The sequence below is a fragment of the Plectropomus leopardus genome, chromosome 19 (assembly GCF_008729295.1).
Source record: "Plectropomus leopardus isolate mb chromosome 19, YSFRI_Pleo_2.0, whole genome shotgun sequence".
NCBI lineage: Eukaryota > Metazoa > Chordata > Actinopteri > Perciformes > Serranidae > Plectropomus > Plectropomus leopardus.
The window spans coordinates 10080658-10107039 of NC_056481.1; the positions used below are offsets into that span (position 1 = coordinate 10080658).

Genomic DNA, 26382 nt, shown 5'->3' on the forward strand with positions numbered 1-26382 from the left:
TGATAGTTATGTGTGCTATTTTATCATTTTATTTATTTGCCTTTATAAGTAGGGGGGGTACTGTGGGGTTGAGGTGGTGGTAAAGGGGGGATATTTCTGCTTTAAAAAAAATAAAAAAACATTTGTTTTCATTCACTCCCACTGACAGACAGACCTTCTTCAGAGTGGTAAAGTTCCTGTTCCATATCCTACTAAGTTTAAGGACACCTGGGATGATGTCCATGTCAAGATGCCCTGTTCCAATAGTAACCTGTTTCCTGTACAGGATGAGGTAATGGTCCAAGCGTTTATAGGCCTGTCAATAAACAGTCAAAAAAACAATTGTAGTAATGGACATGTTAAAATGACATAAATGGCACTTTAAAATATGCACAAGACTGCGTTTAATTGTGCAGATTTTACACCACAGGTTTAATATGGATCATCTAAACAGTGCTATCACGTTATATGCCGGACTGAAGAAGGCATATTCAATCTTATTGCTACCAATGAGGATTACGTAATTAAACTTGTTTATTGAAATATCATTTTAGGTAAGACTGTCAAGAGTTCCCTCAAGTTGTGATTCCTATTCATACAGGCTGGAGCCATAGTTTTTCAGAGCAGCTGTTCACGTTCCCTTTTCATGTTTGAAATCTGCCTGTGCATGAATGAAACAGAATAAGTTGCTAATTACTGTACGGAAAAGTTGAGGCACAATACTTGATATTTATCATATAAATTTATGTAGTAGCACCCTGGTATTTCACTGGGTAGAACAGGAAACATCAAGTCCTCACTGTAGCGGCCCAGGTTCGAGTCTGGCCCAGGTCCTTTGCTACATGTCATTCCCTCTCTCTCTCTTGCTTTTCCCTTTCCCTATCAAAAAAACAACAAAAAAAATCACTGCATTAAACCCTGCAAGAATCAGGCACAATAACACAGCATTGTTATTATTTGTTAATATGTTAACAATTATTATGTTAATATAGTTATGTTAAAAGCCGAACTGAATTTACTCTGCAAAAATGTAACAAAATGTGTGCTTCCACAGGAAACACTAGAACTGCAGAATAGAAGTCGGTGGGAGCTGATCAAGGAAGCTTTAAACAAGGAATTTACAAGTCCATTTGAGTTGAAGGCAAGTTTCACATCTCTGTATTTTATATGTAAATCTAATGTATTTAACTTTATAGAACGAGGGCCACTGTCAGTGTACTGTAGTTGTTGTTACCAGACTTTGCCATAAGATGGTGCCATAAGACCAGAAACTGAGAGGCGCCCATCTCAGAATTTAGATCTTTGGACATTTTGTTTGTTGCTTTAATACCTATAAAGTAATTCTGACTTAAAATAAAAATTTCAGATTAATTCTGTTTCTTGATTTTAAATATTAATTTATTTTTTGTTACAGAATGCAATATTGAAGTACAATTCCTCCCAGGCCAAGAAATGGGACTTCACTGCACTATGTTTGTACTGCACTAAGGTAAATGATATAAATATCTGTTATGATTACTTAAGTGTTTATAAATATCCCTGAACCCAGAGGACGAAGTGAAGGAAGTTTCTTTGTTCTCACAATTTATTTTATGGAAGAGTGATGAGTTAATACATACAGACATGTAGACACAGATTAGGGGTCGTCAGATTATCGGCCTGACCAATTTTTTGGCTGCATTTTCCAGATCATCTGTATTGGCATTTTATTTTGATGAGCAGTGATAAAATTAATTAATTAAAAAGTGCCAAGAAAGTGTCAGCATGGGAGGAACTTTCCCTTTGTCAAACATCAGGGAGCTATTGTCATATATTCATTTTTTAATTTAAATTTCCATTGGACTTTATAAAAAAAGGGTACTGTCTGTATTTGATGTTGAAAGTTTCAGTTTTGATTAAACATTTGCTTAAGACATTTAAACAGTTTTGTGTTGGGGTTAGTCTTATTCCAAATTTTATATATTGTCAGAGAGATTTTCATCTTTATTGTAAATGCATATTGGTGCCAAATATCGGTTATAGGTCTTATTAACTATTAATAATTGGCATCGGCCCTGAAAAAACAATATTGGTCGACCTCTAACACAGCTGGACACACATGTTGAAGATGTTAAAACTTTTGATTAATGAAACACCAACTGTCCAATAATGATTACTAATTGCCCAACAGAAGGTATCGTAAACCAGAATTAGTCCCTCTCACAGAGCTCAGGGTCAAAGAAAGTGCAGATGTCACATCAGTTAGTGAGGATAATATCGTCAGTTTGTGGAAGACGCAGCGATACGGATGTCTCATTTGACACAAGATTAGATTTAGCTTGGTATAAACAGTATTTAAGTGGCATTGTGAATCAATATGAATCGACAGACTTACTATGCAGACCTATTTCTTGTGTTTGTTTTTCTACTACTTGAAAACCCATTCATGGATGCATACAGTACATACAGTATAACAAGCCGTATAGAGTGATTTAGATTAAAAAAAAATACTTCTATAGTCAAAAGCGCGGGAATAAAATTTTGTAGGTTTTGTCAAAAGGTGTATGTTCTAAGGCTTTCTCAAGCATTGTGTATTTGTGTGTGTATGCACACTTTATGGTTTTGCAACATTACATAAAGTAAGTCACAAAAGTTGCTTACAGTCAATAGAATGCTATTGATTAGTACATAGTTTATCCTTTTGTGCTGTCTGGACATCTGATTGTTTGATTTCTGAGGCTGAGATTATAAGGCCTTATTTTAAAGGTGTTTATGTGATCTTTATTTTATTTTTTATGGTCCCAGCTAACTCATTTTCTTCACAGGCCAAGGATGAAATAGGCCTGACTTGCATCGTGATGGCCAGATCACAGTTAGTTTATTGGTTGTTGCTCAGAGTTGTCAGCATCTTCTCCAGCCTTGTTTGGAGGCCATCCATCATCTTTTGTCTTTTGATGCGCTCTGCGTCATAGAAAATCAGGGAGGGCTGTACTACTGTCTGGCTCATGAAGGGGATGGGAATCGTCCATTTGGAGAGATGGGCTGTGTTGTGACATGAGAATTTGATATTAAAAAAATCCTGAGCCTCTAGGACAAGGCGAATAATAGGCTTTGTCGTCCTTGCAGTAAGGGAGCAGTCATCCACTCTGCTGCATGGTATCACAGGATACAACAGCTACATGTTTTGAGGGAAGAAGTACATGTAACATGTTTTCATGAATGCCAGTGTGTCAAATGTGTTTCTGTCATCTTGTACTAGAACTGTAATGGATTTCCCACAGGAGAATGTTGCAGCCCTTCGGAGGCAAAGTGGGACTCTTGAGAAACAATTTAATCTTTTGCCAAAAGGTCATGTTTAGTACCTTGTCAAAAATGAAAATGGCTGACATTACATTGCAGAGAGTGCGTTGCTCCAGCCACATACTGTTGAATCAATTGTGTGCTGTATGTATGTCATAAATCATGTCCGAATGGGGACTTCTGAGCATGTTGAGAGGCTTTAGCCATCGGCCCAGTTGTGTTGTTGTGGTTGGATTTGAAATGTGCTAAGTCTACTGGGATGGCAACACTTGATTTTGTCAGAGTGCACTGTCCAAAACGAGTATGTATATTAAAATAGACGTGGATTTAAAGTCAGATGCCACATAAATTGTAGCTGATCACATTAAACCATTTGATAGTATGTCAAAATCACTGCTGAGTGAATACTGGAAAACTTACATGTTTGACTGTAAAATTATCAAAATGTTAAAAGTCACTGTAGTGTTTCATGTGAGGTCCTGTTTACACCTGATATTAAGGCCTGATGTCCTGGGTGATTGGATCATTAGTGGACAGCTCTAAGTGCAGCTGTGAATGTTCCAAATTAGTTCTCAAATGTTTGTGAGATTTTATCGCTTACACCACATTAAGAAGTGGACTGAGCTGGAAATTACCACATTCTTTCAGCGGTGTGGACACTAATGTGTCCTGGGCCACACTGAAGACCCGCACACACACTTACTGTCTTTGCTTATTCAATTCTCTGACTGACATTTTTAGGAATTCAAGATTATATGGGCACGTCACTGGTATTGGCTGAGATCAGTTTCAAAATGTACTATCGGAAATGGCCAGCATGCTTTTTTCTTATTTTGCACAATGAATAAATATTACACACATTGCAAACTATAGTATTTCACATACTGTCATTGTAGCTCACATTTAATACTTTTGTTTTATTTATGCTTTATATTATTGCAAAAAGTTGATACGCTCAATTACTCTTAACAAAGACTGTTTATACTTCTCTAACTCACAAATTTATTCACAGCTCGACTGAGCAATACATCTGTTTTAATAGTCGAATATGCGGAAGGGGTGGAGGATATGAGGCTTCATGTACAGTATCTGTATAAAAAACTGATTTAAAGCAGTTCATATGCTCCAGAAATTACAGTGTTGGTGTTGAATATGTTTGATTTAAAAAAAAAACAATCAGAGAGGATCTCATATATTATTTCTAGTGCAATACAAAGGGCAAAATGGGGAATGACAATGCAATGTGATGTTTTCACTTTGTTACTTTTTCTCTGGAGATGCCAGAGTGGAGACAGTGGGGCAGACTTATTTTGAGTGTCAGAGGAACGTAGACATGAATGGCATAGAGTGACGGGCCAGGCACCCCTCATTGAATATTCATCTCGGCACGCACATCTTATGAATAACTGAAAAGCTGTTGACGGACAGCATTGGTTTGGTCAATTTCTCTCTCTTCAGCCCAACCAGTGTTGTATTTACGGTTATGAGCACACAAGTCTTTTATTTTTACACGGTCACACGTCCACAGACGCAGTCAAGCAGATTGCTTTATAGCTCAGACCTGTTGGGAATAGGAACAAGAGCGTCAGTGAGTTGTGTTAAATCTGTATGGGAGCTCTGGTCTGTTGCTGCCCACACCCCCACATCTTGCTTGATTACTTTGTCAGTTTGGCGTGATGTACAGACCTGTATCAAGTCATACACAGTGTTAGTTCACTTGATTTGATGCACTGTCTTGTGCTGATTTAAAGAGCTTGGCTTATACTACCTCAGCTATATCCACCGTCTCGCCCTGTCAGCTGGCTTCATTTATTACGCCCATAGGAGCAGTTTATGATGTCAACCAGGTCATTACTTATGACAGTGTTTAGTCAGGCTTCCTTTGCCATAATATAAATGTCCTTTGCTAAATCACCAGTCAAGGCTCCTTGTCCTGGAACACACTGTCCTTTCTATTTCAAACGTCTGGTCATTTGCATCTCTTCCAGGAAGACTGTTTAATCAGCTGGCATGGCCGATGCAACCTTGATGAAATTGCTTTGTGATTGATCATTCTGACATTTTGTAGCCAATATCTGTGTAAATACGGGCAGTAAATATTGTCCAAGATACATTAGTGCATTTAAGCAGTATTGTTACTTTAATATTTGTTTCTGTCTATATTATTGAAGACGAACTGTCCAGCTAAACTTAGATTTATTTCAATGATATGAAGCCATTTTAAATGTCCAATATGAGCTAATAGTCAATTATTCAAGTTTTCATTTCCCTCTAGCAGTTTAACATCTGCAAACACAGTGTTGTAGGTCAGTTAGTGAAATTTTACTATTTTTTACAAAGAGGGAATTGCAATTTGTTAATCGGTGTTGCTTACAATTCATTAAAGGAGCAGTGTGTAAGATTTAGGAGCTTTTAGTGGCATTTAACTTATTTCGGTTCTGGTTATTACTTCAGTGTTCATTGTTCAGGAGGTTTTTACTGACAGCAGAATTATCCGCAGGGGTTTCTTCCTCTCCAAAACAAACAGACCAAGCTTCTTATACGGGTATAACATACCTGAATAAAGCTGTCTCAGGTTACACATTTTTAGTTATCAGATGCAGTTCTCCTCATCAGAGCTTGACCAGTACCTGCTTATGTCTGCTCCACTTTATCTCTCTGATAACTTCAGATCCAGACATTCACAAAGTTCACCCAGTTTTTTAAACTTGTAAAATAAAACCTCAATAAAGCTGTTTCATTTTGCAAATCAGTGTGGTGATGGGTGCAAAAACACAAATAGCCCCATCCAGAGCCTGTGTTTGCTTTGTGCATTTTGGGCTACTGTAGGAACATGGTAGTGCACACACATTCCAATGTAACGAAAATGTGACCATTCTTATTTTCAGGTGATTGTACACTAAAGAAAACACAGTTATTATATTCCATTTCTGCCAGTATATCCTTGTAAGTCACATTGTACACTTTATGTTTGTTTTCCCATGAAATTGTACAATAACCCTCAACATTTTGGTATTAAAAGCTGGTAATTTGGTATGTCCTCTATCTGCCCTAATCAACCCAAACAGCTAATAATGTGGCAGCTGAGTTTTGTGGCAAAACAACAAACATAAACAGATCTCTCTCTCGCTCTCTCCAAGGTCCTGGAGCCTGATGCTGCCGAACATCTGTTTGACTCCCTACTGCCAGACATGGTGCAATTAGCCCTGAGAGCATCTGAGCTCTGTACCAAGGTAACAACCATTACTAACCAACAGACACCGACTCACTGGTCTGCGACATGGTAGATCACTGCAGCAGTTTGATCCTAAAGGTCACGACATGACAAATAATCTTGTGAGAAGGTAGTAAAAATGGTGAGGTCAAGGCACGAAGCTATTGACGGTCGTTTGACCTGTCTTTTATAGTCCTCTCAGTCTTCTTGTTCTTTGGTGTGTGGATGATGAAGAGCAATTTGTGTTTGCAACCACAAAGGGTTTTTTTGTGTATTCATTTGGCGAAGAAACCATTTAACACTAAAGTAAAAACATTAACGCAAGCAAACAGGTTTGTACTAAAATAGCATGTCGTGATGAGTGAAACAGACTCGCTGTTGTGGGCCGTCAAAATGAACATTACTCTGCACATGTTGCCCAGAAAGTTGTGTTGTGTGATGCAGGGTAATAGTTAATTACTGTTACCTATGATAATTTTTGTAATTAGTTCTTTTCTAATAAAAACTGAGAAGCTTGGCCAAAAAAAAAAAAAAACAAGATTCTAATGATCCTGTTAAAAAACTGTGGTCTGTTTCAGTGACTGGTCAACATGGCCATGGATTTTAGTGACCACTGGCAACTATGTGCCTGATTTAGACATTTGTCCTGTGAGCTGTACAGCTGCTGGAAATTATGTATATTCATTTTTGTACCAGGTTAGGAAGGATTCCTATTGAAAATATTAGGGGCCTATTTGACCATATACAGTAAAAAATACGTAAAAATTCAGTGCCTCGCTATGGCCTTGATGTTCAACGAAAACTCAAAAGCTTTCTAGTTTAGCATCGACAAGATCTATTGATTGAACCCCCCGTATTTAAAGTCGGCCTGGTGAAATCTCTGAGTAGTTCCCTAAAGTGCAATGTCTGGAAACTAAAAAAAAAAAGAAAAATAAATTTGAAACGGCTGATTTTCTTTTGGGGTTAGAATATGAATCCAATAAATTTTTTTGTATTTCTTGGGATGTTACATGCCTCCAAATTTAGGTGAAATGTACTGTGGGACCTATTGTGTTTAAAAAATGAGTAGGGTGCGCTATTGAGCCATTTTGTCACAGCTGAGCAGAAGACCCAAATATCACAAATTTAAGTGCTAATGCATGTGCGGTTTCAGGTTTTTTTTAAGCCCCTCAAAAATGTGATTAATTTGGAGGAATGATAATCACAAACAATTAAATTAGAGCTTATGAACATATAATAAACGTGCTTTAACATTGCTGACCTACTATAATGTGAAAACCTGTCAAACATTATGCAAATTGAACTCAGTTCATAATATCCTGCATTATTGCTGTTATTTTTAAATTGGTCACCTTCAAACATTTTGGCAATGTAACTTGTAGCCCAACAGTCATTTTTCTTGTTTGTTTGTAATAAAAAAAAAAAAAAGCTCTCTCCATTGTCATTACTGTTACTGACACAGATGTGCTGTTTATTTATAAACCCACAGCCTTTATTAGGAGTCTGGACCTCTTGTGAGCAAAGATGGACATTGACTGTGATTGTGATGGCTGATTCAAGAAGCACAGAGTGGTGCCCAATGAGTGCATTTAGGCAGCATACTTCAATGTCTTGTTTGGCAAATTGACAAAACAAATTATTTTGCCCTTCCTCGGTTGTATGTCTCTTCCTCTTCCAGCCGATCCCCCTCCTCAAGGAAGGCATGAACCACTCCATCACCATGTCTCAGGAGCAGGTGGCATGTCTACTCGCCAACGCCTTCTTCTGTACCTTCCCCAGACGCAACTCCAGGAAGACAGAGTACTACAACTACCCAGACATCAACTTCTTCAGGTAATGTGATGCTGCTGGGACATCTAGTTTGGTATCCATGAGGGGGCACTACTGTATACGTTTTCCTCATTAATCATTTTATGCTGTGGATGGGTGTCAAAGCACATTTACATTGCACGTAGATGTAATTACACATGACACTGTCTTATACAATGAGTATATTGATCAGACATATTTACACCCTAATCTTAAAGATTTTATCTTTTTAAAACATGGAATCACATTTTAAACCACGGAAAAGACGTCTCCTTTAACCTGCAGTACTTACCAGAACTATTCTAACTTTCTTTGGCACTTACTTTTACAAGGGATAATAAATACTCTTCTTTATGGGTAGTTCAGAGCCAAACATTTCCCTTTAAAAGCCTGAAATATGACAAAGGTGACGACAGGACTTTTTTTTTTTTTTTTTTTTTTTTAAATCCCTGCAAGCTTTCACTGTGGAGATCATCTGGGTGCTGTAATGCAAAAGCCAGTCTGCAGATCACTGCTCAGTCATGTCCCCCATCTCTGCTGGCATCACAGTGTAATTACCTAAATGGAGGAGGGAATTAGATTAACATTGACTCAGATGGCTGCTTTTGACAATGGAGAAGGCCATTGGCTGTTTTGCAGAAGGCTGCAACAGAGTTCAATTGCATCAGTATTTCATTCACAGAAAGGTTTCTGCTGTGATTTGAAAGGAAAGTTGGTGTTGTCCTTTTAGCCTGCTTCAGTAAATGGTCCTGAATTACCAATTTGGTGCAAGCCAGGTTTGAAAATTGCGTGTTTAATAAAAAAAGTGTTTTGATTTTATGACTTGATAAAGATCTGTCAGTTCCAAACTCTTTTTTTGTGCATTTTTGTGTCATAGGAATAGGTAGAGGAAATCTAATCAAAGCTGTCTATCTTCAGATGTTCTTTCATCTAAATGTAGACTTCTTATTTGCATTGCGATAAAGCTGACTATTAAGACTGTTTGTGTTTTTGCTTATTGAATGTTGGATCTGTCATTCAATTTATTCTGCAAAAGCAAGCTTTATTACTTTACCATTAAGTGCGTTTAGCTCAGTATTTTTGCAAGAGATTCTCTCTTGTGTTGATGTTGCAGAAACCCAGTTGTTATTCATACTGTAGTCACTTATATCCTTTTCTTGAGTTACATCATAGCTTTTTCACATCAGTGAGGGGTCTATTGATGTTATATAATTGTGTATTAGTCATCCATTCCTCAAAGACCTCAATACAGTGTTACTAAAAGCCTGCTCTCACTAGTGGCTAGCTTATGTCAAAGACATTTGCCCTGAGGACTACAAGACGCACGATTGTTTCTAGGGGCCACACTGACAAAAAAAAAAAGAAAGAATGCAGGACTTGCATAAATGAGTTTCTCAGCCCCTGAAGGGCTCTCAGTGCATCAAGCTTTTGTCAGTATTTCATTTGCTCACATGAAATTTCTCTCTGTTTGTTATGGCATGTTAGGTGGGCTATGTTCGAGATGGTGGGCTTAATGCTCAAAGTGCATTCAAACGCACCCACTGCACCTTGCTACCAGCAGCTGTGTGTGTGCGCGTTTGTGTGTCATTTTTCAGGGAGATTGACCTTTTTGCCTCCTGAGGACTCTGTTGCTTAAAAGGGACACAGGGCTTCTTAATGTACCCCCAAGGAGGGGGCCCTGTTTCCCTCCCTGTTCCTTTTTTGTGTGAGTGCTGTGAAGTGGCACATGAGTGTGACTCTGTGATGGCAAGCCTGGGGCGACTCCATTGTCGTAACAGCGAAGGAACTCCTACATAATCGGCGAGTGACTGAAAGGGAAACTGAGTGAGAGATGAACTAATTCATATCAAAAGTTAAAGCATGACTGAACTCACATGGCTAAAGTGGAGGTCTTGTGTCTCGACAGCACTGGAGAGTCATTTTTTTCCTCGTCTGGGCTGGCTGTTGGGAGAAGTTTTCCTTGAGGGATTTTTACCAAAATGGGATTTCTTGGTTAAGGTTAAAAAAAACAGTTGTAAAAGACTTGGTGGTTGGCTGTTGTGCCATAAAACCTGCTTTCTTATTTATTTTTTTATTTATTTTGGTTTTTATTTAACATTTAGAAGAAGTCCCAAGACAGCAGCATGAAGAATAAAAAAAGAACAAACAGAACACAACATTAAAGTCAAAACAAACAGCATTAAAATTTACATACAAGCAACAAACTTAAAATAAAAAGCCAGATAGCAGTGTTCAAAATCACGAAATGTGCATTCACTATTCAAAAGGTCCTTAATTCTGTTATACTTTCATGTTTTAAACAAGAGCTTTATTTTTATAAGAACAAAATATGTAATCTAATATCAAGAACTGAATTCAGTTCATAATCTCTTTCCTTTAGGCTGTTTGAGGGGAGCTCTTCAAGGAAGATTGAGAAGCTGAAAACCCTGATGTGCTATTTCAAAAGTGTCACTGAGCAAAGTAGGTGTTCAGATTTCATTTTCAAATTTTGCCACAATACGCCAATATTGATTTAAAGTAAGATACAATATTGAATATTTCCTATTTTCCCTTTTTTTGTACTTTTCAGAGCCCACTGGACTTGTAACATTCATACGGAAAAGCTTGGATGAACCTCTGAATTGGAAAAGGTGTCGTATATTGACACCGTAATCAAAGATAAATTGTAGTAATAGTAGTGTGTCAATTGTGTCTGATCATAATCCCTACAGTCTGCTACATCCAGACTGTTTGGAAGTAAGCAACAATCTATATTCTTAACTGCAGTTGATAACTGGAAAACGATTTATTCTTTGTATTGCAGCTCACAGACTCAGCTCACAAAGCTCCACATTACTTGTGAAGGGACCATTGAAGATGATGGCTATGGAATGCTTCAGGTAAGATGCAGAGGTAGAGATGTCAGAAATTCACTGATGTGTAACGTTAAACTGCTTTATTTGGTGTTTTTAATGGTTTAAATCATTGGATCCATGTTTTTGGAGAGGAAGAGACCTCTGCTGATAGTTCAGCTCTCTGTAAAATCCTCTTGAATGTCTGGATTAGAAATAATCAGAGAAAAAAGATGGCATCATTTAAAGTTGCTGGGCCAGTGGCCCATCTCAGACATGCCGAACAGTGTCTGAGAAGGACTGATTTGTAATTCGAAAAGTGCTTTAATCATTGTTACCGTTTTAAATCTCTGCTGTTTTTTTTTTTGAGTGGATGAGTCCTCTGCGGATAACCTCCTTAAATGTCTGGATCAGAGAGTAGGTGAGCACACATTAGCCGGTGTTGGGCTTGGATGAGCTGAACAACGTCAGAGAAACACAGAATTGTTACGTGAAATAGCTTGATTCTGTGTTTTTACCAGCTGTAATCACCTGGTCTGTTTATTTTGGAGAGGAAGAGACCTCTGTGGATTATTCAGCTCTTGTTAAAAACCTCCTGAAAAATGAACCTCGAAGGAGTTTTAACAGTGAGATGTTTCAGCTGGTTGCAATCTGCAACCCCCACAGCGAGGTGTCTCTAAATCTCCCTAAATCTTACACACTGCTCCTTTATAATGAAGCACAACTACAGTAGGCACCATTAGACAAAATAGTCAGGGGTAGGGGGAACAGGGCTCACAACAAAGCAATTATGCTTACGGCACCCAAATGGCCTGCACAAAGGAGAAGTACAGCGATAGTGTTTACTTGTGGACATGATTTCGAGGGACTACTGTTCTTTTGTTTGAAGGAGCTCTTAGTTTGGGAGATACACCACCTGGTTCTCAGCTCTCCATCCTCTTCTCCCTCTGTTGTAGTCAGTCACTGAGCCACCACATTGTGGAGTCTTTCACCCAGATTGCTTACTACTGCTGAAAAGGCCTTTGAGGGAGCCCATGACACGTCGGAGGAAGTGTGTGCTGGGACTGGGGTCGAGGCCTCTGAGCCTCCGATGCTCTCTGTGTCGACCGCGCTTCCTTTACACTGTCAGGACGGCCCGCTCTGCCTTTCACCTTTTGTTTGCCTCCAGTTGCCACAAGCTGACAGTTGATGTGCACACATGACCAGCTTTGGGGCACGCCGCGGCCCCGATTGATGGATGCTCTGCTGGGGTGTGTGTTGGGGGGTAGGAGGGTGCTGACAGCCTGTCAAAGCCGACTTTGGAGGCTTGGCTTGCTGTCCCAGAGTTGAGTGACCAGTTTGGGGAGATCTGCTCTCAGGCTGCTGCTCACCCTTTTGCAACTTCTTCCTGGGGTTGTTACGGGGTTGGTCTGCGCTGTCTATAGGCCAATGAGCAACAACTGTCAGTCCAGAAATTGGACGATATGTTCCGCATGGCTGCTCTCTGACTGAAACAATGAGTTGTCATGTCTGTTTTTGAGCTGAAACAATGAAATTTTCTTTTGAATCATAAGCAGAGCAAAAATAACAACAACAAGTAAATCAGAATCCCCCGTAGATCTGCAGACAAATCCAAAAGAACACAAGCAGCAAGGCATCAGTCAGCAGTCAGTTTAGCAGTATGTTGTGACTGGGGGGAGATGTTTACTCTGGACTGTAGGGCTGCTCTCTTGTTTTGATATTTGCTACTGGCAGCAGCACACATAAGTGCTGCTCCTGGGGAGAGCTCATTTCACCATGGGGGGACATATGTCTGAGTAATGTGAGTACCTCGGGCCACCTTCCCAATCAGCTTGTCAGGGATTCTGTCACAAATAAAAGAAAAAGGACTGAGACCCTTTCATAAGGTGTTTTCCACCCGTTCAAGTTTGAGAAACTATACTTTTCACAGTGCAAGAATATGTGCAAAATCCAGTCATTGCTGTAAGGGCATTTATGCTCAACATACCCCTTTCCCACCAAAAATTAGGGCATGCATGTGGATTTTTTAAACACGACTAAATCCACTAAAAATATGGCGTTTCTACTTGATGTCACAGACAGGCTGAAGACATCAGGATGGATGGTGGTCTGTGAAAACCTAACTTCTCATGTATATCTCTTACTTATTCAGCCTCTCTTACAAACTTGGTGCAGACTAATTTGGATCTGTATTTTAGTGCTGCTTAGGAGGAGACAGATGCCAATTAGTGGTGGCACATTGTTGCATCTTGCTGGTTGAGGAGCCAAAATTGGCATGTTCACTTGGGCTTTTGTGTTCCCATCGATGCCGACCAGAGCCAGAGGCAATAAATACCTGTGTCTGCAGAGTCATTTGACTTGCGAGTGAATGCTGATTGTACATGTTAGCATGTTTTTTTTTAGCAGTGAGAATGAGGCTACAGTGTTTTCATCATCACTCATCTGTCTTGATTTGCAGGTGGATTTTGCCAATCAGTTTGTGGGAGGAGGAGTCACCAGCTCCGGTCTCGTCCAAGAGGAAATCCGTTTTCTGATCAACCCCGAGCTCATCGTTTCTCGCCTCTTCACTGAAGCCCTGGATGATAATGAATGTCTGATTATCACAGGTCTGTAATCAAAAACTCTCCCATACCTCGTGCAATAACATTATTTTCACTTAACAAATCTTATTATTTAATTATTCATGATTTAGTCTGTTGATCCAGATCAGATCAATAATGCCTGCGGGTTCACTTGTCTTATGCTTGACCTATAATTTGACAGAAGAAACATAGTAGACGTTTCTAGTCACACACAGCTTGAAGTACACGCATTCAATTTACCACATTCTGGCTCAGCAAGAGGCCCAAGGATGTCTGTAGCAATTGCCCTGTTTTCTGTATCTGTCTTTGTCACATGTTTGCTTTTTATTGGTCGCATCAGTCGGGAGTTGTAGATTGGGCTGTCCTGATTGCTCTGCTGGTGTCTTTCTGTTGAGTAATTCCCAGAGACTGCATTTGAGTGGTTGCAACAAACAAGGTTAGGACAGGCCAGTAGCCCCAGTAACAAGAGCGAGACTGCAGGAGTCCCAGCAGGAGGCTGATGGCTACTGTCTGTTTTTGCTTCTTCTTTTATCTGTCTAAAGCCGCTTGTCTAGACTCTTGTAGCTGCTTGATTGCATTTGATGAAGAGGTTAGAAAACCAATGTTACCTAATGTAGTAATAGCTTATCAATAATGACAGATGCTTACGCAATCCAGATGCCATTCTGCAACAATAAAAGTCATTTAAACCTGGTTTATTAAAAGTCATGACCACTTATATTTAAATAGACCCAGTGAGCCCTATGTAAGTATGTCATGTTTGTATACATGTTGTCGGACATCTAGGGCTGTACCCGAGTCAGAATTATGCCAGTTGATTTGGCTGTTTTAATGCAAATATTCAAATTTGAATGGGGCTTAATGGGACGTTCAGTGTGACAGCTGCATTCACTTAATATAGTAAACAAGCGAACGGCGCTAATGACAGATCGCAAATGCACAACATTTTTTGCTGACACTAGATATCAAACAAAAGTGAATTAATTTGCTGTGAGCTGTAATCTCACCACTTCTAAGCAGAAGAGCAGCCTCTCTCTCCCTCTGTGCCAAATATGTCCTCCGTGTCACTCACTGCCAGCATGTCCGCAGCTCTGTATCAAAGAGAATCATGAAATACAAGAGTACTCACTCCCCAGCAAAATATGGAGACCAAAACATCCCTAAAACAAGTGTGAAAAGAGTGCTGTGCAGATGTGTAAAAACAAACCACAGCTCTTGAAGCTAAAGTAAAAACAGCTTCAACATAGTGAAATAGTGTATTAATATTATACAACATGCAGTTTTCAGTTTTTATCATTCTATTAGAGAACATCTTTTATTAGAGCTGGGGTAGACACAAATCTGGGCAAAAGAGCAGAATTTGAAAATACCCCTTCATCCTGCAGCTCTCTCCTCTTATGCATTAGCCTCTCCCACCAGTTGACCATGGTCATATGCAGGCACTTCATAAAGTGACCCAGTGTTTCCCCTACATTGATTTATTTAATCTGATTTCATTGTAGAGTTGCATACAGAACATTCCCTCAGCCTCTTTGTGCCCCACACTAGCTAACCACCCCACTGTCCCTCCACTTTGCTGGGAGGAGAGCAGACAACAGCTTGGGAGTGGACCTTACATTCAGCTGGCAGCAGAGGTGGCTCAGATCCGGCCAGTGCAAACTCCCTAGCACAGGGTGTTACAGCGAGCTGGCGGCGAGCAGCAGCAGCAGCAGCAGCAGCAGCAGCGTCAGGTCTAACCTGTGTAAAGGCAGCAACAGAAAGTTTGTTGAGTTGGCTGGGTGGTCCCCTGGAGCTGGGCTTTGCTGCAGCAGGTGACTGAGGGTCTCTTTCTGGAGCTGCTGCCTGTTCTCCTTCATGGGAGGTTGTCTGTAGCAGCGGGGAATGATTCAGAGGACATGCTGTGATTTGAGGCTCTAGTTAATGTTAACTACACAAATATGAATTTTCAGCCGCAGCAGTGAGCCTTTGTTTTCAACATTTTCTGTCCATCTTTACTGATATTGACACGTTTTATTTTGTTTATTGTCAGACTTTCTTTTAGGCTCTCTTTTAAAGAGGTCCATCTTCCATTTTTGCGTTGCTTTGCTGTGTAGGCAGTTGTTGCTAATGCTGGAATAACAACTTTCTCTGCAGGATTCTCTGCCACTGAATCCGGCTTTCACTGATGGGACGTGCATGTGTATCTGCAATTGTAAAACAGCCTTTAGGAACGCCCTTTCTCTAAAATGACCTGTAAATTGGCTGAAGCATCTTGTCATAGCCTAGATTTTCTACGGCCTGAAGGAGCCAAGAGAGGTGCAGATGCCTAATTTTCTCTTAGACCACTTAAATTACAATATGCTTGAAATGCATTATGGAATTTTTTCCCATTGACACTGCCGATCCCAGCTCTAAAATGGCACATTGTAATAAATGCAGGTTCATGACGTGAACTACTGTTACATCACAAATACCCACCACCAATAAATGGATTTAACTGCCTCAACATTGCATTAACAAATGGGTTGGATCAGAACAGGAAGTGAGGCAGCAGAGCCTCCGCCCTTCTGATCAGCAATCATACCGCTGCATCAGGTCTTCTCGCTTTGGCAGAGTCACCTTCAGACTTCCTGCAGGCCATCTCTCCCTCGCCTCCACTTACGCCACTTAACTTTATTAGTGGGGCCCAGAATTAATTATAGCTGGAAGACCTGCCCAAGACCTGCTCTGCTAATGGACTCTTCCATTCCATCATCTTTATTAAACCCTGCCCGTATCTCTTGTCCCCCGTTGTAAAAGCCAAGACCAAGCCTTAGCTGCATTGTGGCCATGTGGTAAATCATATCCCCCCGTGATACGTTTTGGCATACAGTAGGGAAGCTAATGGGTCTTAGCTCTGCACTGAAATTTGCAGAAGTGCCCAGGCCTAATTGGATTTTCCTTGATTGCTAGATATGTGGCTGCCATCGGGGCGGTCAGAAGTATAAACAGTATCAAGGAGAAGTCACATGATTCATCGATGGCAGCACTGACCAAAAAATGTGGTGCAAGCTTGACACAAGTAGCAGATATAAAGACATTTTTCTTGTCTCTGGACGAGAATGTACACATTTTTTACAGAAAACCGGAGTTTTTCTAGTTTGTTCACATGCAGACCTTCACAGTAAAACTTCCTTAGTGGCAATGAGATGCGCCTCTGACCTTTTACAGTCTCTGGTCCACCAAAAATATGAGACATTTTGTTTTGATGTATTTACACATGAAAGGAACAATCAGAATCATACCTGCTGAGTTTTACGCAACCTATTATTTATTTACAAATCACCTCTAATAACCAAACACATCTTTCTGTGGCCAAACAAATGGTTTTTAAATGAGAAATGGGCCACATAGAAAATCTAAATCACAATTCATATTGTGCCTGAAGGTTGTTCCATTCAAACGCAAATATGGTTTATCATAGAGGCTGATATTTTTGGAGGACCAGTAAAGGTCAGGTGTATGCATAGTTAACATGCAAACGTCTGCTGGTGGTGTCTCATAGGAAACTTAACATGCTTAATGATTTTTAACAAATATTGTCAAAATGACTCCTTAAAACTTTTTAAATTTTAATTGTAATATTTCACTGTAGAGGATTGTGATGTTTCTTAAAACGTCAGTAATATCTACCACCTTATTCTACACAAAGCACTGCAACCTCACCAGAGCGCCTTCATTTTGTCTTCAACCAATCAGATAGTGCTCTGGGCGGGACATTGAGCAAGGCTACAGAGAGATGTGGCAGCATCAGAGCTTAAGTAGTGCATTTTTCAACTAATTTATTTTTTCAGCTATGAGAATTTTTTTAAAAAAGGAAATTGAATAAAAATAGAAATGAAAAAAAAGGTGCCACCAAATCATGTGCTCCTGCGACCAATTGAAAAAGGTAGCACAAGTTAATCTATGAGTATAGTATTTTGAAGTGAACAGCACAATCAGTTATCATCTATTTGTGCTATTTCTGATAAAATATCCAATCGCAGCTATTTTGACATATATTTTTATTGTTATTGTGATATGATTTGCGATATCAGAGAGAATAATAATCATTATTTTCATTTTCATTGAAAATCAAAATAAAACAATGATGGTGTGATTTTATGCAGTGATCTGTACCTAGTATAAATGGTTTCCTAAGTCTGTTGAATATGATGTGTACGACAGGACACCTGCAGCATGACAAAATATTGTTTAAAATGGTGTTTTGAATTATTTTTAATTTAAAAAACAATTGCAACTCCTGGGATCAACAAAAACTGCAGTAGGCCATACTGGGTATTCTGATAAAGTTTTGATTATTTAGCCCTAATGTCTTTTTGTTTACACTAGCTGGATTGTAAAAAGCAGTTTCTGGTGTTTTTATGAATTTGCCTACCATAAAGTAAATATAAACGTAGGTAGTGTATTGCCCTTCCTGCTTTTTTTTTTCTAATTTGTGTTTTAATGGCATACTGGTGAACTAGATAAGATGCTTCAGTGTCTTATTCACACAGTAATTGCACTTATTACTTTAAAAAAAAGAGGGAGGCAGGCTGATTATTAGTGAAATGTCTGTCAAGCGGAGTGCGCTCTAGAGATTCCCTCCCCCCCTCTGCACCTCCCATTACCTGCTGACCAAGGCCCCATTACTAATCACTTGGTTTATTCACTTTGCAGCATGAAGCATCTCAGCGAGTGCTCTCGACAGCCAGGTACTAATGAGCGCTAATGAATGGGAAGTTAATTTATAGCCTCATTTGTTTGACTGTGCTGTTGCCTCCCCACCCGCCACTCCCCCTTTTTACTGGTGTTGAGTGCTCCCCTGTGGGCTGACGGTCAGTTGTTGCTTCTCACGTTGTTTCAAGGGGGGTAATAACTTGACCTTCTTTTTGTCAGGAGACAGCTGCTCCTGTTTCATCCGATCATGTCAGGCAGAATCGCAGACACACACCCTGAAAACCATTTGCTATTACGATTAATCTTTATAGCAGTTTGTTTTGTCGAATGTCTATGCAAACATTCGAAAGAGTAACCAGTTGCAGATAATTCCTTTTCTCTGTGCTGTTTGTTATTTTATTATTCATATGGGTATTTAAATATATTTAGATCCTTAGTTAAGATGCTGTTGGCTTAACGGTATGATAGCTGTCACACGTTCTTTTTGGCATATTTTATCCACCATTTGTAGTGTATAAATGGCTCTTTCTTTCTTTCTTTCTTTCACTCTGGCCATGTTTAAAAATCAAAATCAACGTGTTAATAATTTGCAGTTTGTGAGGAATGTTTTTTTTGTGTTATCTCCAGGTACGCAGCAGTATAGTAAATACACAGGCTATTCGCAGACCTACCAGTGGGATGGCAGCCTCCAGGACACAACTCCAAGGTATTTATTTGTACCTACCTGCTTTAAACAGCTTAAAATGCTTAAATAGTAATGAAATGATGTGTGTACCACAAGGGGCACCCTCTGGGGCTTAAAAATGAAATGCCAAAAACTGCAGTTCCTTGAATGGCCACTGTCTTGAGGCTTCAAAACAGGACTCCGCAAACCAATTGGTGACATCACATTGGCTATGTCTATAGCTTTTTAAACAGTCTATGGTTTAACCCCTTCTTTACAATCATTTGTAGCGGTGCTAAGTGGTGTATGGTCAATTTCAGCTGGTCCAACCGCTGGACGGACTGCCATCAAATTTTGTGGTGACAATCATTGGCCCCAGAAGATTGATCTTACTGAGTTTTGGATCCTGTAGTGCCACCTACAATATGGTACAGAGATTCATGGTTCCCTCAGAAAGAATCGCAATAAATGTGGTCATCCCCTGACCTTTCTATCGTGGATGTAGCTACGACAAATAATTTCCCTAATTTGACTAAATCCCAGCTGTTTTTTGTGCATGAGATGGTGCAAAAACCAAGTCTCTGATTTGTTTCAGGGATGGCTGGCAGAGAAGATGCACAGAGATTGTGGCCATCGATGCGCTGCAGTTCAAGAACTTTCTTGAGCAGTTTCACCCAATGAGACTCAACCGGGAGCTTAACAAGGTTATCTTTAATTTTTCTTTAATTTGCATATCCTGCTTGCTTTGTTTGTTTCTTTATCTCATCTTTTTGTTAAGTATCTTTGCTCTGCTTGTCATAAAACATGAAAACTGGGTTGTGCCTTTGGAAAAAAACCCACTTCAGAACAAAAACAAATTATGTCAGCTCACTGAAAATGAGTATTAGTAACTGTATGATGAGTGCTGCTGTAAGTGCTTTTTTTGTTTTATAGACAGAGTTTGTATAATTTATGGCAGTGGAAGTGTAGGGGCAATCTACCGCTGCTCTTTGATGTTACACTTTGATCTTCCATTGTCATGTCTTTTTAACAATGTACGGCTGCAGTAATCTTTCACTTCATATTTGGTTTTCACAGATTTAATGACTTTACTGTCAATCCATTTGCTTGTTAATTGGGAAACAGTCTCATAAAAAATGTCAGCTGATTTGACATTGACTTATGTTTACTTCTCTAGGTAAATATTTGAATTTTAGATAAGTGCCTTATGGGTGTAATACAGACTGATGGATTGTTAGATTTGTCAAGAACAAGCTTAATCTTATTCATTTCACTGTCCATTAGGCTCAGAATGAATTTTAATGAACACAATTGACCCCAGGGCGATAAATCTCAATTACTACGTTAACATCACAGATTTTTTTAAAAAATAGGAATCCTTTCATGTGTGCAATCTCCCCAGTCAGAGTTGTCCATTTGTAATAAAAAATCAAGACATTGATGTTGTCAAGTCAGAAAGCATGGAGGAGTTTGACGGCTCTGACAAGGCTGTGAAGAATGCACCAACATATAGATCAATCCTGTTTCGAATATTGTTCAGCTAACTGTCACATCTGCCCTTTCACAGCAAGAATTATTACTGGTCAGGGGGAGGCTGGGCGCTCACTATTAATTTTCACTATTCACTTCATTTCAAATGTGAAAATTAATGTCCTCAGCCCCCTCTGATCTTTCATATAACATCCCACCTGACATGTCAAATGCTGTTGTTCATACATATGGGTTTAGTCCATAATGTACAATTATTAATGTCCAAACCCATGTCCAATTTTCACATCAATGTTGGTTGAATTAAGGGAATAGGTGTGAAATGACACAATTCTGACAAATGACACTATGTTAAAAATGTAGGTTCAGCCAGGCCAACCAACCTTTATATGTTCATACTTTGAACGATGTGTCACGCACAGGCCTGCAGGCAAATGGAATTACTTCGCTGCTTTCCATTTATGTTTGATAACATGGAGACGCTCTGTAGGCCCGGTTCGTATAAAACATACCAATGATCTGGAACAATAAGGTCATCCCAAGACCGGAGGCTTCTCAGAGCTGATTCCGCCTTTATGTACCAAATGACTTATCATTCGCCACTTACTTGAATGGCCTGGCCTCATGTTGCTGACAACTTAATGTAATGTCATCCCAAGCAAACCTAGTTCATTCACAGTTCTGATGATGGAAGGGCAATGGCGGTATCTGAAATCACTTGCTGTTTGTTACCTAGTGCATTATATCTATTCTGTGACACTTTATTTGAGAGGTCCATGGTTAATTTATTGTCACTGTCCAGCACAGGGTTGCACAACGACTACCCCCCTCCCCAACTGCCAACCATCCCACGATGGCTAGTGTGCTACTTACTTAGTCTTTTATGCACTAATAAACACACAATAGAAAGTCACAAACACAGAAATACAACTGTACATCTTTTGAAGTCAACTTTTTCTCTGTCACGGATGACTGACAAGACTGAATTACTTCCTTAACTCATCATAAAACAAACTTTATTCAAACTCAGCAAACAAAATAAAACTCACCTAAACCATCTTGGTTACTCTTGCTTGTAATCTAGTTATTAAGTCCACTGTTCTAACAATCACCAGCTCCGGGTAAGTCGAAATAAATCCTAAATTCACCAAGTTAGATGTAAAAAAAAAAAAAAGCTGTTAAAAACTTACCGTAGGGATATTCATATGGCCCAATAAAACAGGCTTTCCTTGACCTGAAGTGCGAACCATAACATCAGTAGACATCCAAGGGTCCAGCTGCATGTGGCTAACGACTTGCTGTAACGTCATCTCAAGAAAACCTGGTTCATTCACAATTTTGATGACGGAAGGGAAATGGTAGTATCTGAAATCACTTCCTATTTGCCATCTTGTTCATTATATTTATTTGCCGCAACTTACTTTTAAAGTTTCATGGTTTATTTATTGGCATTGTCCAGCACAGGGTTGCACAGTGAAATTAAGTTGTAGTGACTTCATGCTACTCAGAAAACAAACTATTTTGTATGGTGGAGTGTGGATGATGATGTGAAGTTGAGGAGTCTCACAGCTAAAGAAAGAAGCTGCTCTCTAGTCTGGTGTTATGGCAGCGGATACTTCTGTATCTCTTGCCAGACAGCAGCAGGGTGAACAGGCTGTTGCTGAGGTGGGTATTTTTTTCCCTTTAGGCTCTTTGCAGGCACCTCTTCCCACCAATTTCACTGATGCTTGGTAAATGGGTGCCAATGATGCTCTGGGCGGTTTTAATCACCCGCTCTAAAGCCCCCCTGTCTGGCCCATGCACATCCCGTGCCAGTTTGTTACATTTCCTGTCAGGAAAGCTTCCCTGCAAAAGTTGACAAGAATTTGGCTGGGAATGTTTGCCTTCTTAATGTCCAAGTTCTAAGATGTAAGCCCTCAGAAATTACCACAACTAAACAAATATAATAATAATGATAATAATAAACGTGGTCTCTAAAGAACCCTTAAAAATACCTTTTTTAAGGGTCCTTTGTAAGACAAAGGACTGCATGGTCACATGGTCTGCTAAATAAAAGGGGTCCAATCAGCGACGGTCGCTGCTGGAGCTCATGGCTTAGATTCAAATTTGAAAATTGTGAATGATTTTAGACAGCAAATTTTTTACAATGTAGTTATCTCTTTGTCTCAGCGACAGAACGCTTGTCCGATCATATGGAATTGTTTTGCTTTTTGTTAACATTTCCTTTCCTTATATGTAATCAGTTATCTTACTTTTTCTCTGCCTTTATTTAGGCTTACTGCGGCTTTGCTCGCCCTGAAGAACAAAGCCAAAACCTTGCAGCAGTGGCTACTGGGAACTGGGGCTGCGGGGTTTTTGGAGGTGACACACGTCTGAAAGGTAAGCTCTGACGTAACGCTCCCATTAGCAGATCCTGTGAAGAAATGTGCTCGGGTCATCTTGGTGCACTTGGCAGTCTAAGCGGCCTCTTTTCCCGGATATAACGGAATAAATATCAGCTTGAAAGGCTCCAGCAGATCAGCGTGGGCATCCATTTGTCTTCCGGGAATGCGTTCATTTAGTTAAGGCCTATTCGTCGCCTTCCTTCTATTGATCAAATGACAAAGTTAATATGTTTCATTAATAGTGAAATTGATCGCCTGCTCGAGTCCATCAATCCGTTACAGCTTTCTGTCTCAGCCTTGTATCAATGTCACTGAGGAGGGAGCTTCAGAGAGTTCATGCTAACCCTTTTCAGTCGCTGCTCTGCTTCTTACTTTCTATCTGAGAGCCACGGTATTTGCATCCCATACATACTTATTTGTTAATTAGCTACAGCAAGGTAAAACCCTCCATAGGCGCAATCACATACTGTCTGCTTAATGACAAGCCTCTCGGGAAGAGCTTTGTAATTCAGATGCTGTTTTCTTCCTGGCTTTACCTTCTGTGGCCCCGGATAGACGCTTTAAAAAACGAAATTGGAAGATAATTCTTGGGAAAAGCAGTTGAAACGGAGCATGGGAGAGAAACTGCTGAGGTGTAGACATATTCAGCCTCTGAAAATGTTGATTCAGTTGTGCTCGTTAACTCGCCTCTGTCCCAACCTTCATTAATCGGCAGATATATTTCCAGTCTCTTAAAATATTCACAGCTCTCCAGGACCAGACCTGGCCTCTCTTTGCAACTCAGAGCGTTCTCAGTGGGGGTGAGACCTATTCCCCCGATTACCTGCTTTTTTACTGCACACGTAACAGAGGCAGGTGCTGCAGCACACCTTAAATGGTAAAACAGCAACTGGATTGCTCTTTAGACCTCTGTTTATTAAAAAAAAATTTAAAAAAAAGAAAATCAGTTGAAAGTAGGGCTGGCCGATTGATCAGATTTTATTTTCAATTATGATTTTGGTTTCCCTTGATTCTCAAAACAAGATAATAGATATAAAATGATTATTGCTAAAACTCATGGTGTTCTGTGGTGTAAAAGTGTTTTTTGTCTGTCAATTGATTCTGATGGTTTTAAGGAGAGCATTACGTAACGGTGTAGTTTCCTGTTGTAAAGGTCTGTTTGGCAGCAGGGTAAAGGGGTGAAAATATTCTAAATATATTGTATACTTAAACTGGTGTTGATGTTTTTATATGACTAAAACACATTTTCCTGCTGTTAGTTTGCTGCTGATGTCCAATATTTGATATTTTTTCAATTTTATTATTGTTTGATTTTTTAAAAAAGTTTTATTGTATTCATTGTATTTTTGTTTTTAAATAGAAACGCCAGATTTTATGTTCAGTAAATGCCTGTTGTTCTTAAAGTCAATGATTTTAATGTCAGTCAAAACAATAGTTATCAGTAGTTTTTCCATAATCGAGCAGCCGTAGTGGAAAGAAAATAGTTCCTACATGAAACTGCTCACAACAAGGTCTGTGGATTATCTTGAGTAACTGGGTCATGAATTCTGTAAAGAAACATTGCTGTTGAGTTTTTCAAATGTATTTTTTTGGTGCTTTATGCTCCACAAGCTGAGTGCCATCTAGTTCTATTATATTCAAGAGAAGGCAGATATCTTTACAGCTGATAACGCTCAGCAACTCACGCCAAAATATTCTAGATGGAGACATCGAACTACAGGTAAGAGGAAAAATATATATTTTTGATTTTTGGGGTGAACTGTCCCTTTAAAAGGACAACGCTTTTACTGTAATGAAACAGATTTTTGTGCCACTCTCACTGTAAAGGCTTCTTTTCCTCCAGCTCTGCTCCAGATGCTGGCAGCTGCTGAGGCGGGTCGAGATGTGGCCTATTTCACCTTTGGTGACAGCCAGCTCATGACAGATGTCCACAAGATGCACTCGTTCCTAACTCAGAGGAAGATCAGTGTCGGTAAGGAAAACAAACAGCTTGTCTGCTTCCTGCTTATATGCCGCTGTGTTTATGCCTTTCTTTTATGCCTTTACTCTTTCAGGTTTCGCTGCCAAGGATGTGATAATAATGAAATAAAAACATGGTTATTTATGGTTTTGGAATATTTCCAAACTAGACATTTTGTTTGCTGTGATATGAGTCCGCTACAGAGACTAGATAACACACAGTCTTCTTGTCTCCATCACAGGGGAGGTGTATGATCTCTTGGGACAGTATTACAGCACAGTGTGCAGGAGCTGCCTTGGACGGCGCCCTGACGTCAGCCTCTACTCCTTCATCTACCAACAGGTCAGCTCCACCCTGGCGCCAGATGACTCCGACAGGGGCTCGGCCAGACATCACGTCCCCGCAGACTGCCGTTAAGGTCAGGTGGCTGATGAGTCACCGTGCCTTATGCTCGGGAAAACGACACAAAACTGAATTAAAACATTCTCCGTCTGCCTTTAGATGAATTTTTTAGTTTAATTTTTTCTCAGAAGACAAACATGATTAACAGTGGTGGATTACCCAAATGTGGACTCTACCACTGGCTGCCGAAAATGACAACCAGCATGCAGATCCCTTTCAAAAACAACTGGACTGCAGAGGGTGATTAGTTATGACCCTGTCTGGCACTGTGTTCATTTTGCTGCTGCTAGTAATGCGCCGATGTATTGAGCTTCAATACAATGCAATTGTGCTTTTAATGGTGAAGCAAAGGTTGCCATCCATCTTCTGAGTTTGTCATGTTTTCATTTTTTACACCCACACATATCCCGCCTAATTGAATTGGCTGTCAGAAATCAAGTTAAAGGAAAAGAATAACAAGAGTGGGGTTTGGAAAGCTTGGAGTGGTCTCAGGAAACGGTTTGATTTAAAGAGCAGTCGGCCTCTTTAGGGAATAATCTCTTCTGCATTCACAGCAGAATTCTAGTTACAATCATTGGTCCATGAATACATTTTTTTGGTTCTTTGCTGTATGTGACATACTCCAAAAACCCTGATGTACTTAAATATTAGTTTGATTGGATTTTTTTGAAACTGATTTCAGTGTTAATCTTTTTTTTTGTAGGCCTTCTTAGTAATTTCTGCACTTGACTGAAAAGCGAGATGTTTATCTGACAGATTTTGATTTTCAAACAGCCTAAATAAAATCAGTTTAAATGTGATATTCAAATTTTTAATATGCCCATGTTTTATTCTGAAGCACTATTTAAATAGAGCCACAAATGTCAGCGATGAACAAAGAGAACGAGGGCCTCTTGTCCCGTCGATGTTACAGTCAAAATGAGTTTCCGTATAACTCTGCCATTTATCTTTCCCCAGCTATCGCTTCACCCTTTCACTCACAGTTTAATAAGGTCATACCTTTTATATAAACTGTACATGACACCTCATTAAGTAAAAAGTAGATCATAGAGCATCCAGTCGGAGGCGAGAGTCGAGCAGTGGGGCTCCTGGGTGATTTCTCTGTCTGAGTGA

General features: G+C 39.7%; 1 protein-coding gene across 1 annotated transcript in view; it reads left to right on the plus strand.

The window, feature by feature from the left end:
- Positions 1 to 26069, plus strand: part of LOC121958834 (poly(ADP-ribose) glycohydrolase-like) — a 28095-nt gene extending 2026 nt beyond the window's left edge. The window contains 14 exon segments of the mRNA XM_042507973.1: positions 149 to 271; positions 1034 to 1120; positions 1394 to 1468; positions 6399 to 6491; positions 8151 to 8305; positions 10662 to 10741; positions 10851 to 10911; positions 11085 to 11160; positions 13571 to 13718; positions 18999 to 19077; positions 19631 to 19739; positions 22797 to 22902; positions 24751 to 24879; positions 25109 to 26069. Coding sequence (XP_042363907.1) covers positions 149 to 271; positions 1034 to 1120; positions 1394 to 1468; positions 6399 to 6491; positions 8151 to 8305; positions 10662 to 10741; positions 10851 to 10911; positions 11085 to 11160; positions 13571 to 13718; positions 18999 to 19077; positions 19631 to 19739; positions 22797 to 22902; positions 24751 to 24879; positions 25109 to 25284 — 1497 coding nt within the window. The 3' untranslated portion in view covers positions 25285 to 26069.
- The last annotated feature ends 313 nt before the right edge of the window (positions 26070 to 26382 follow it).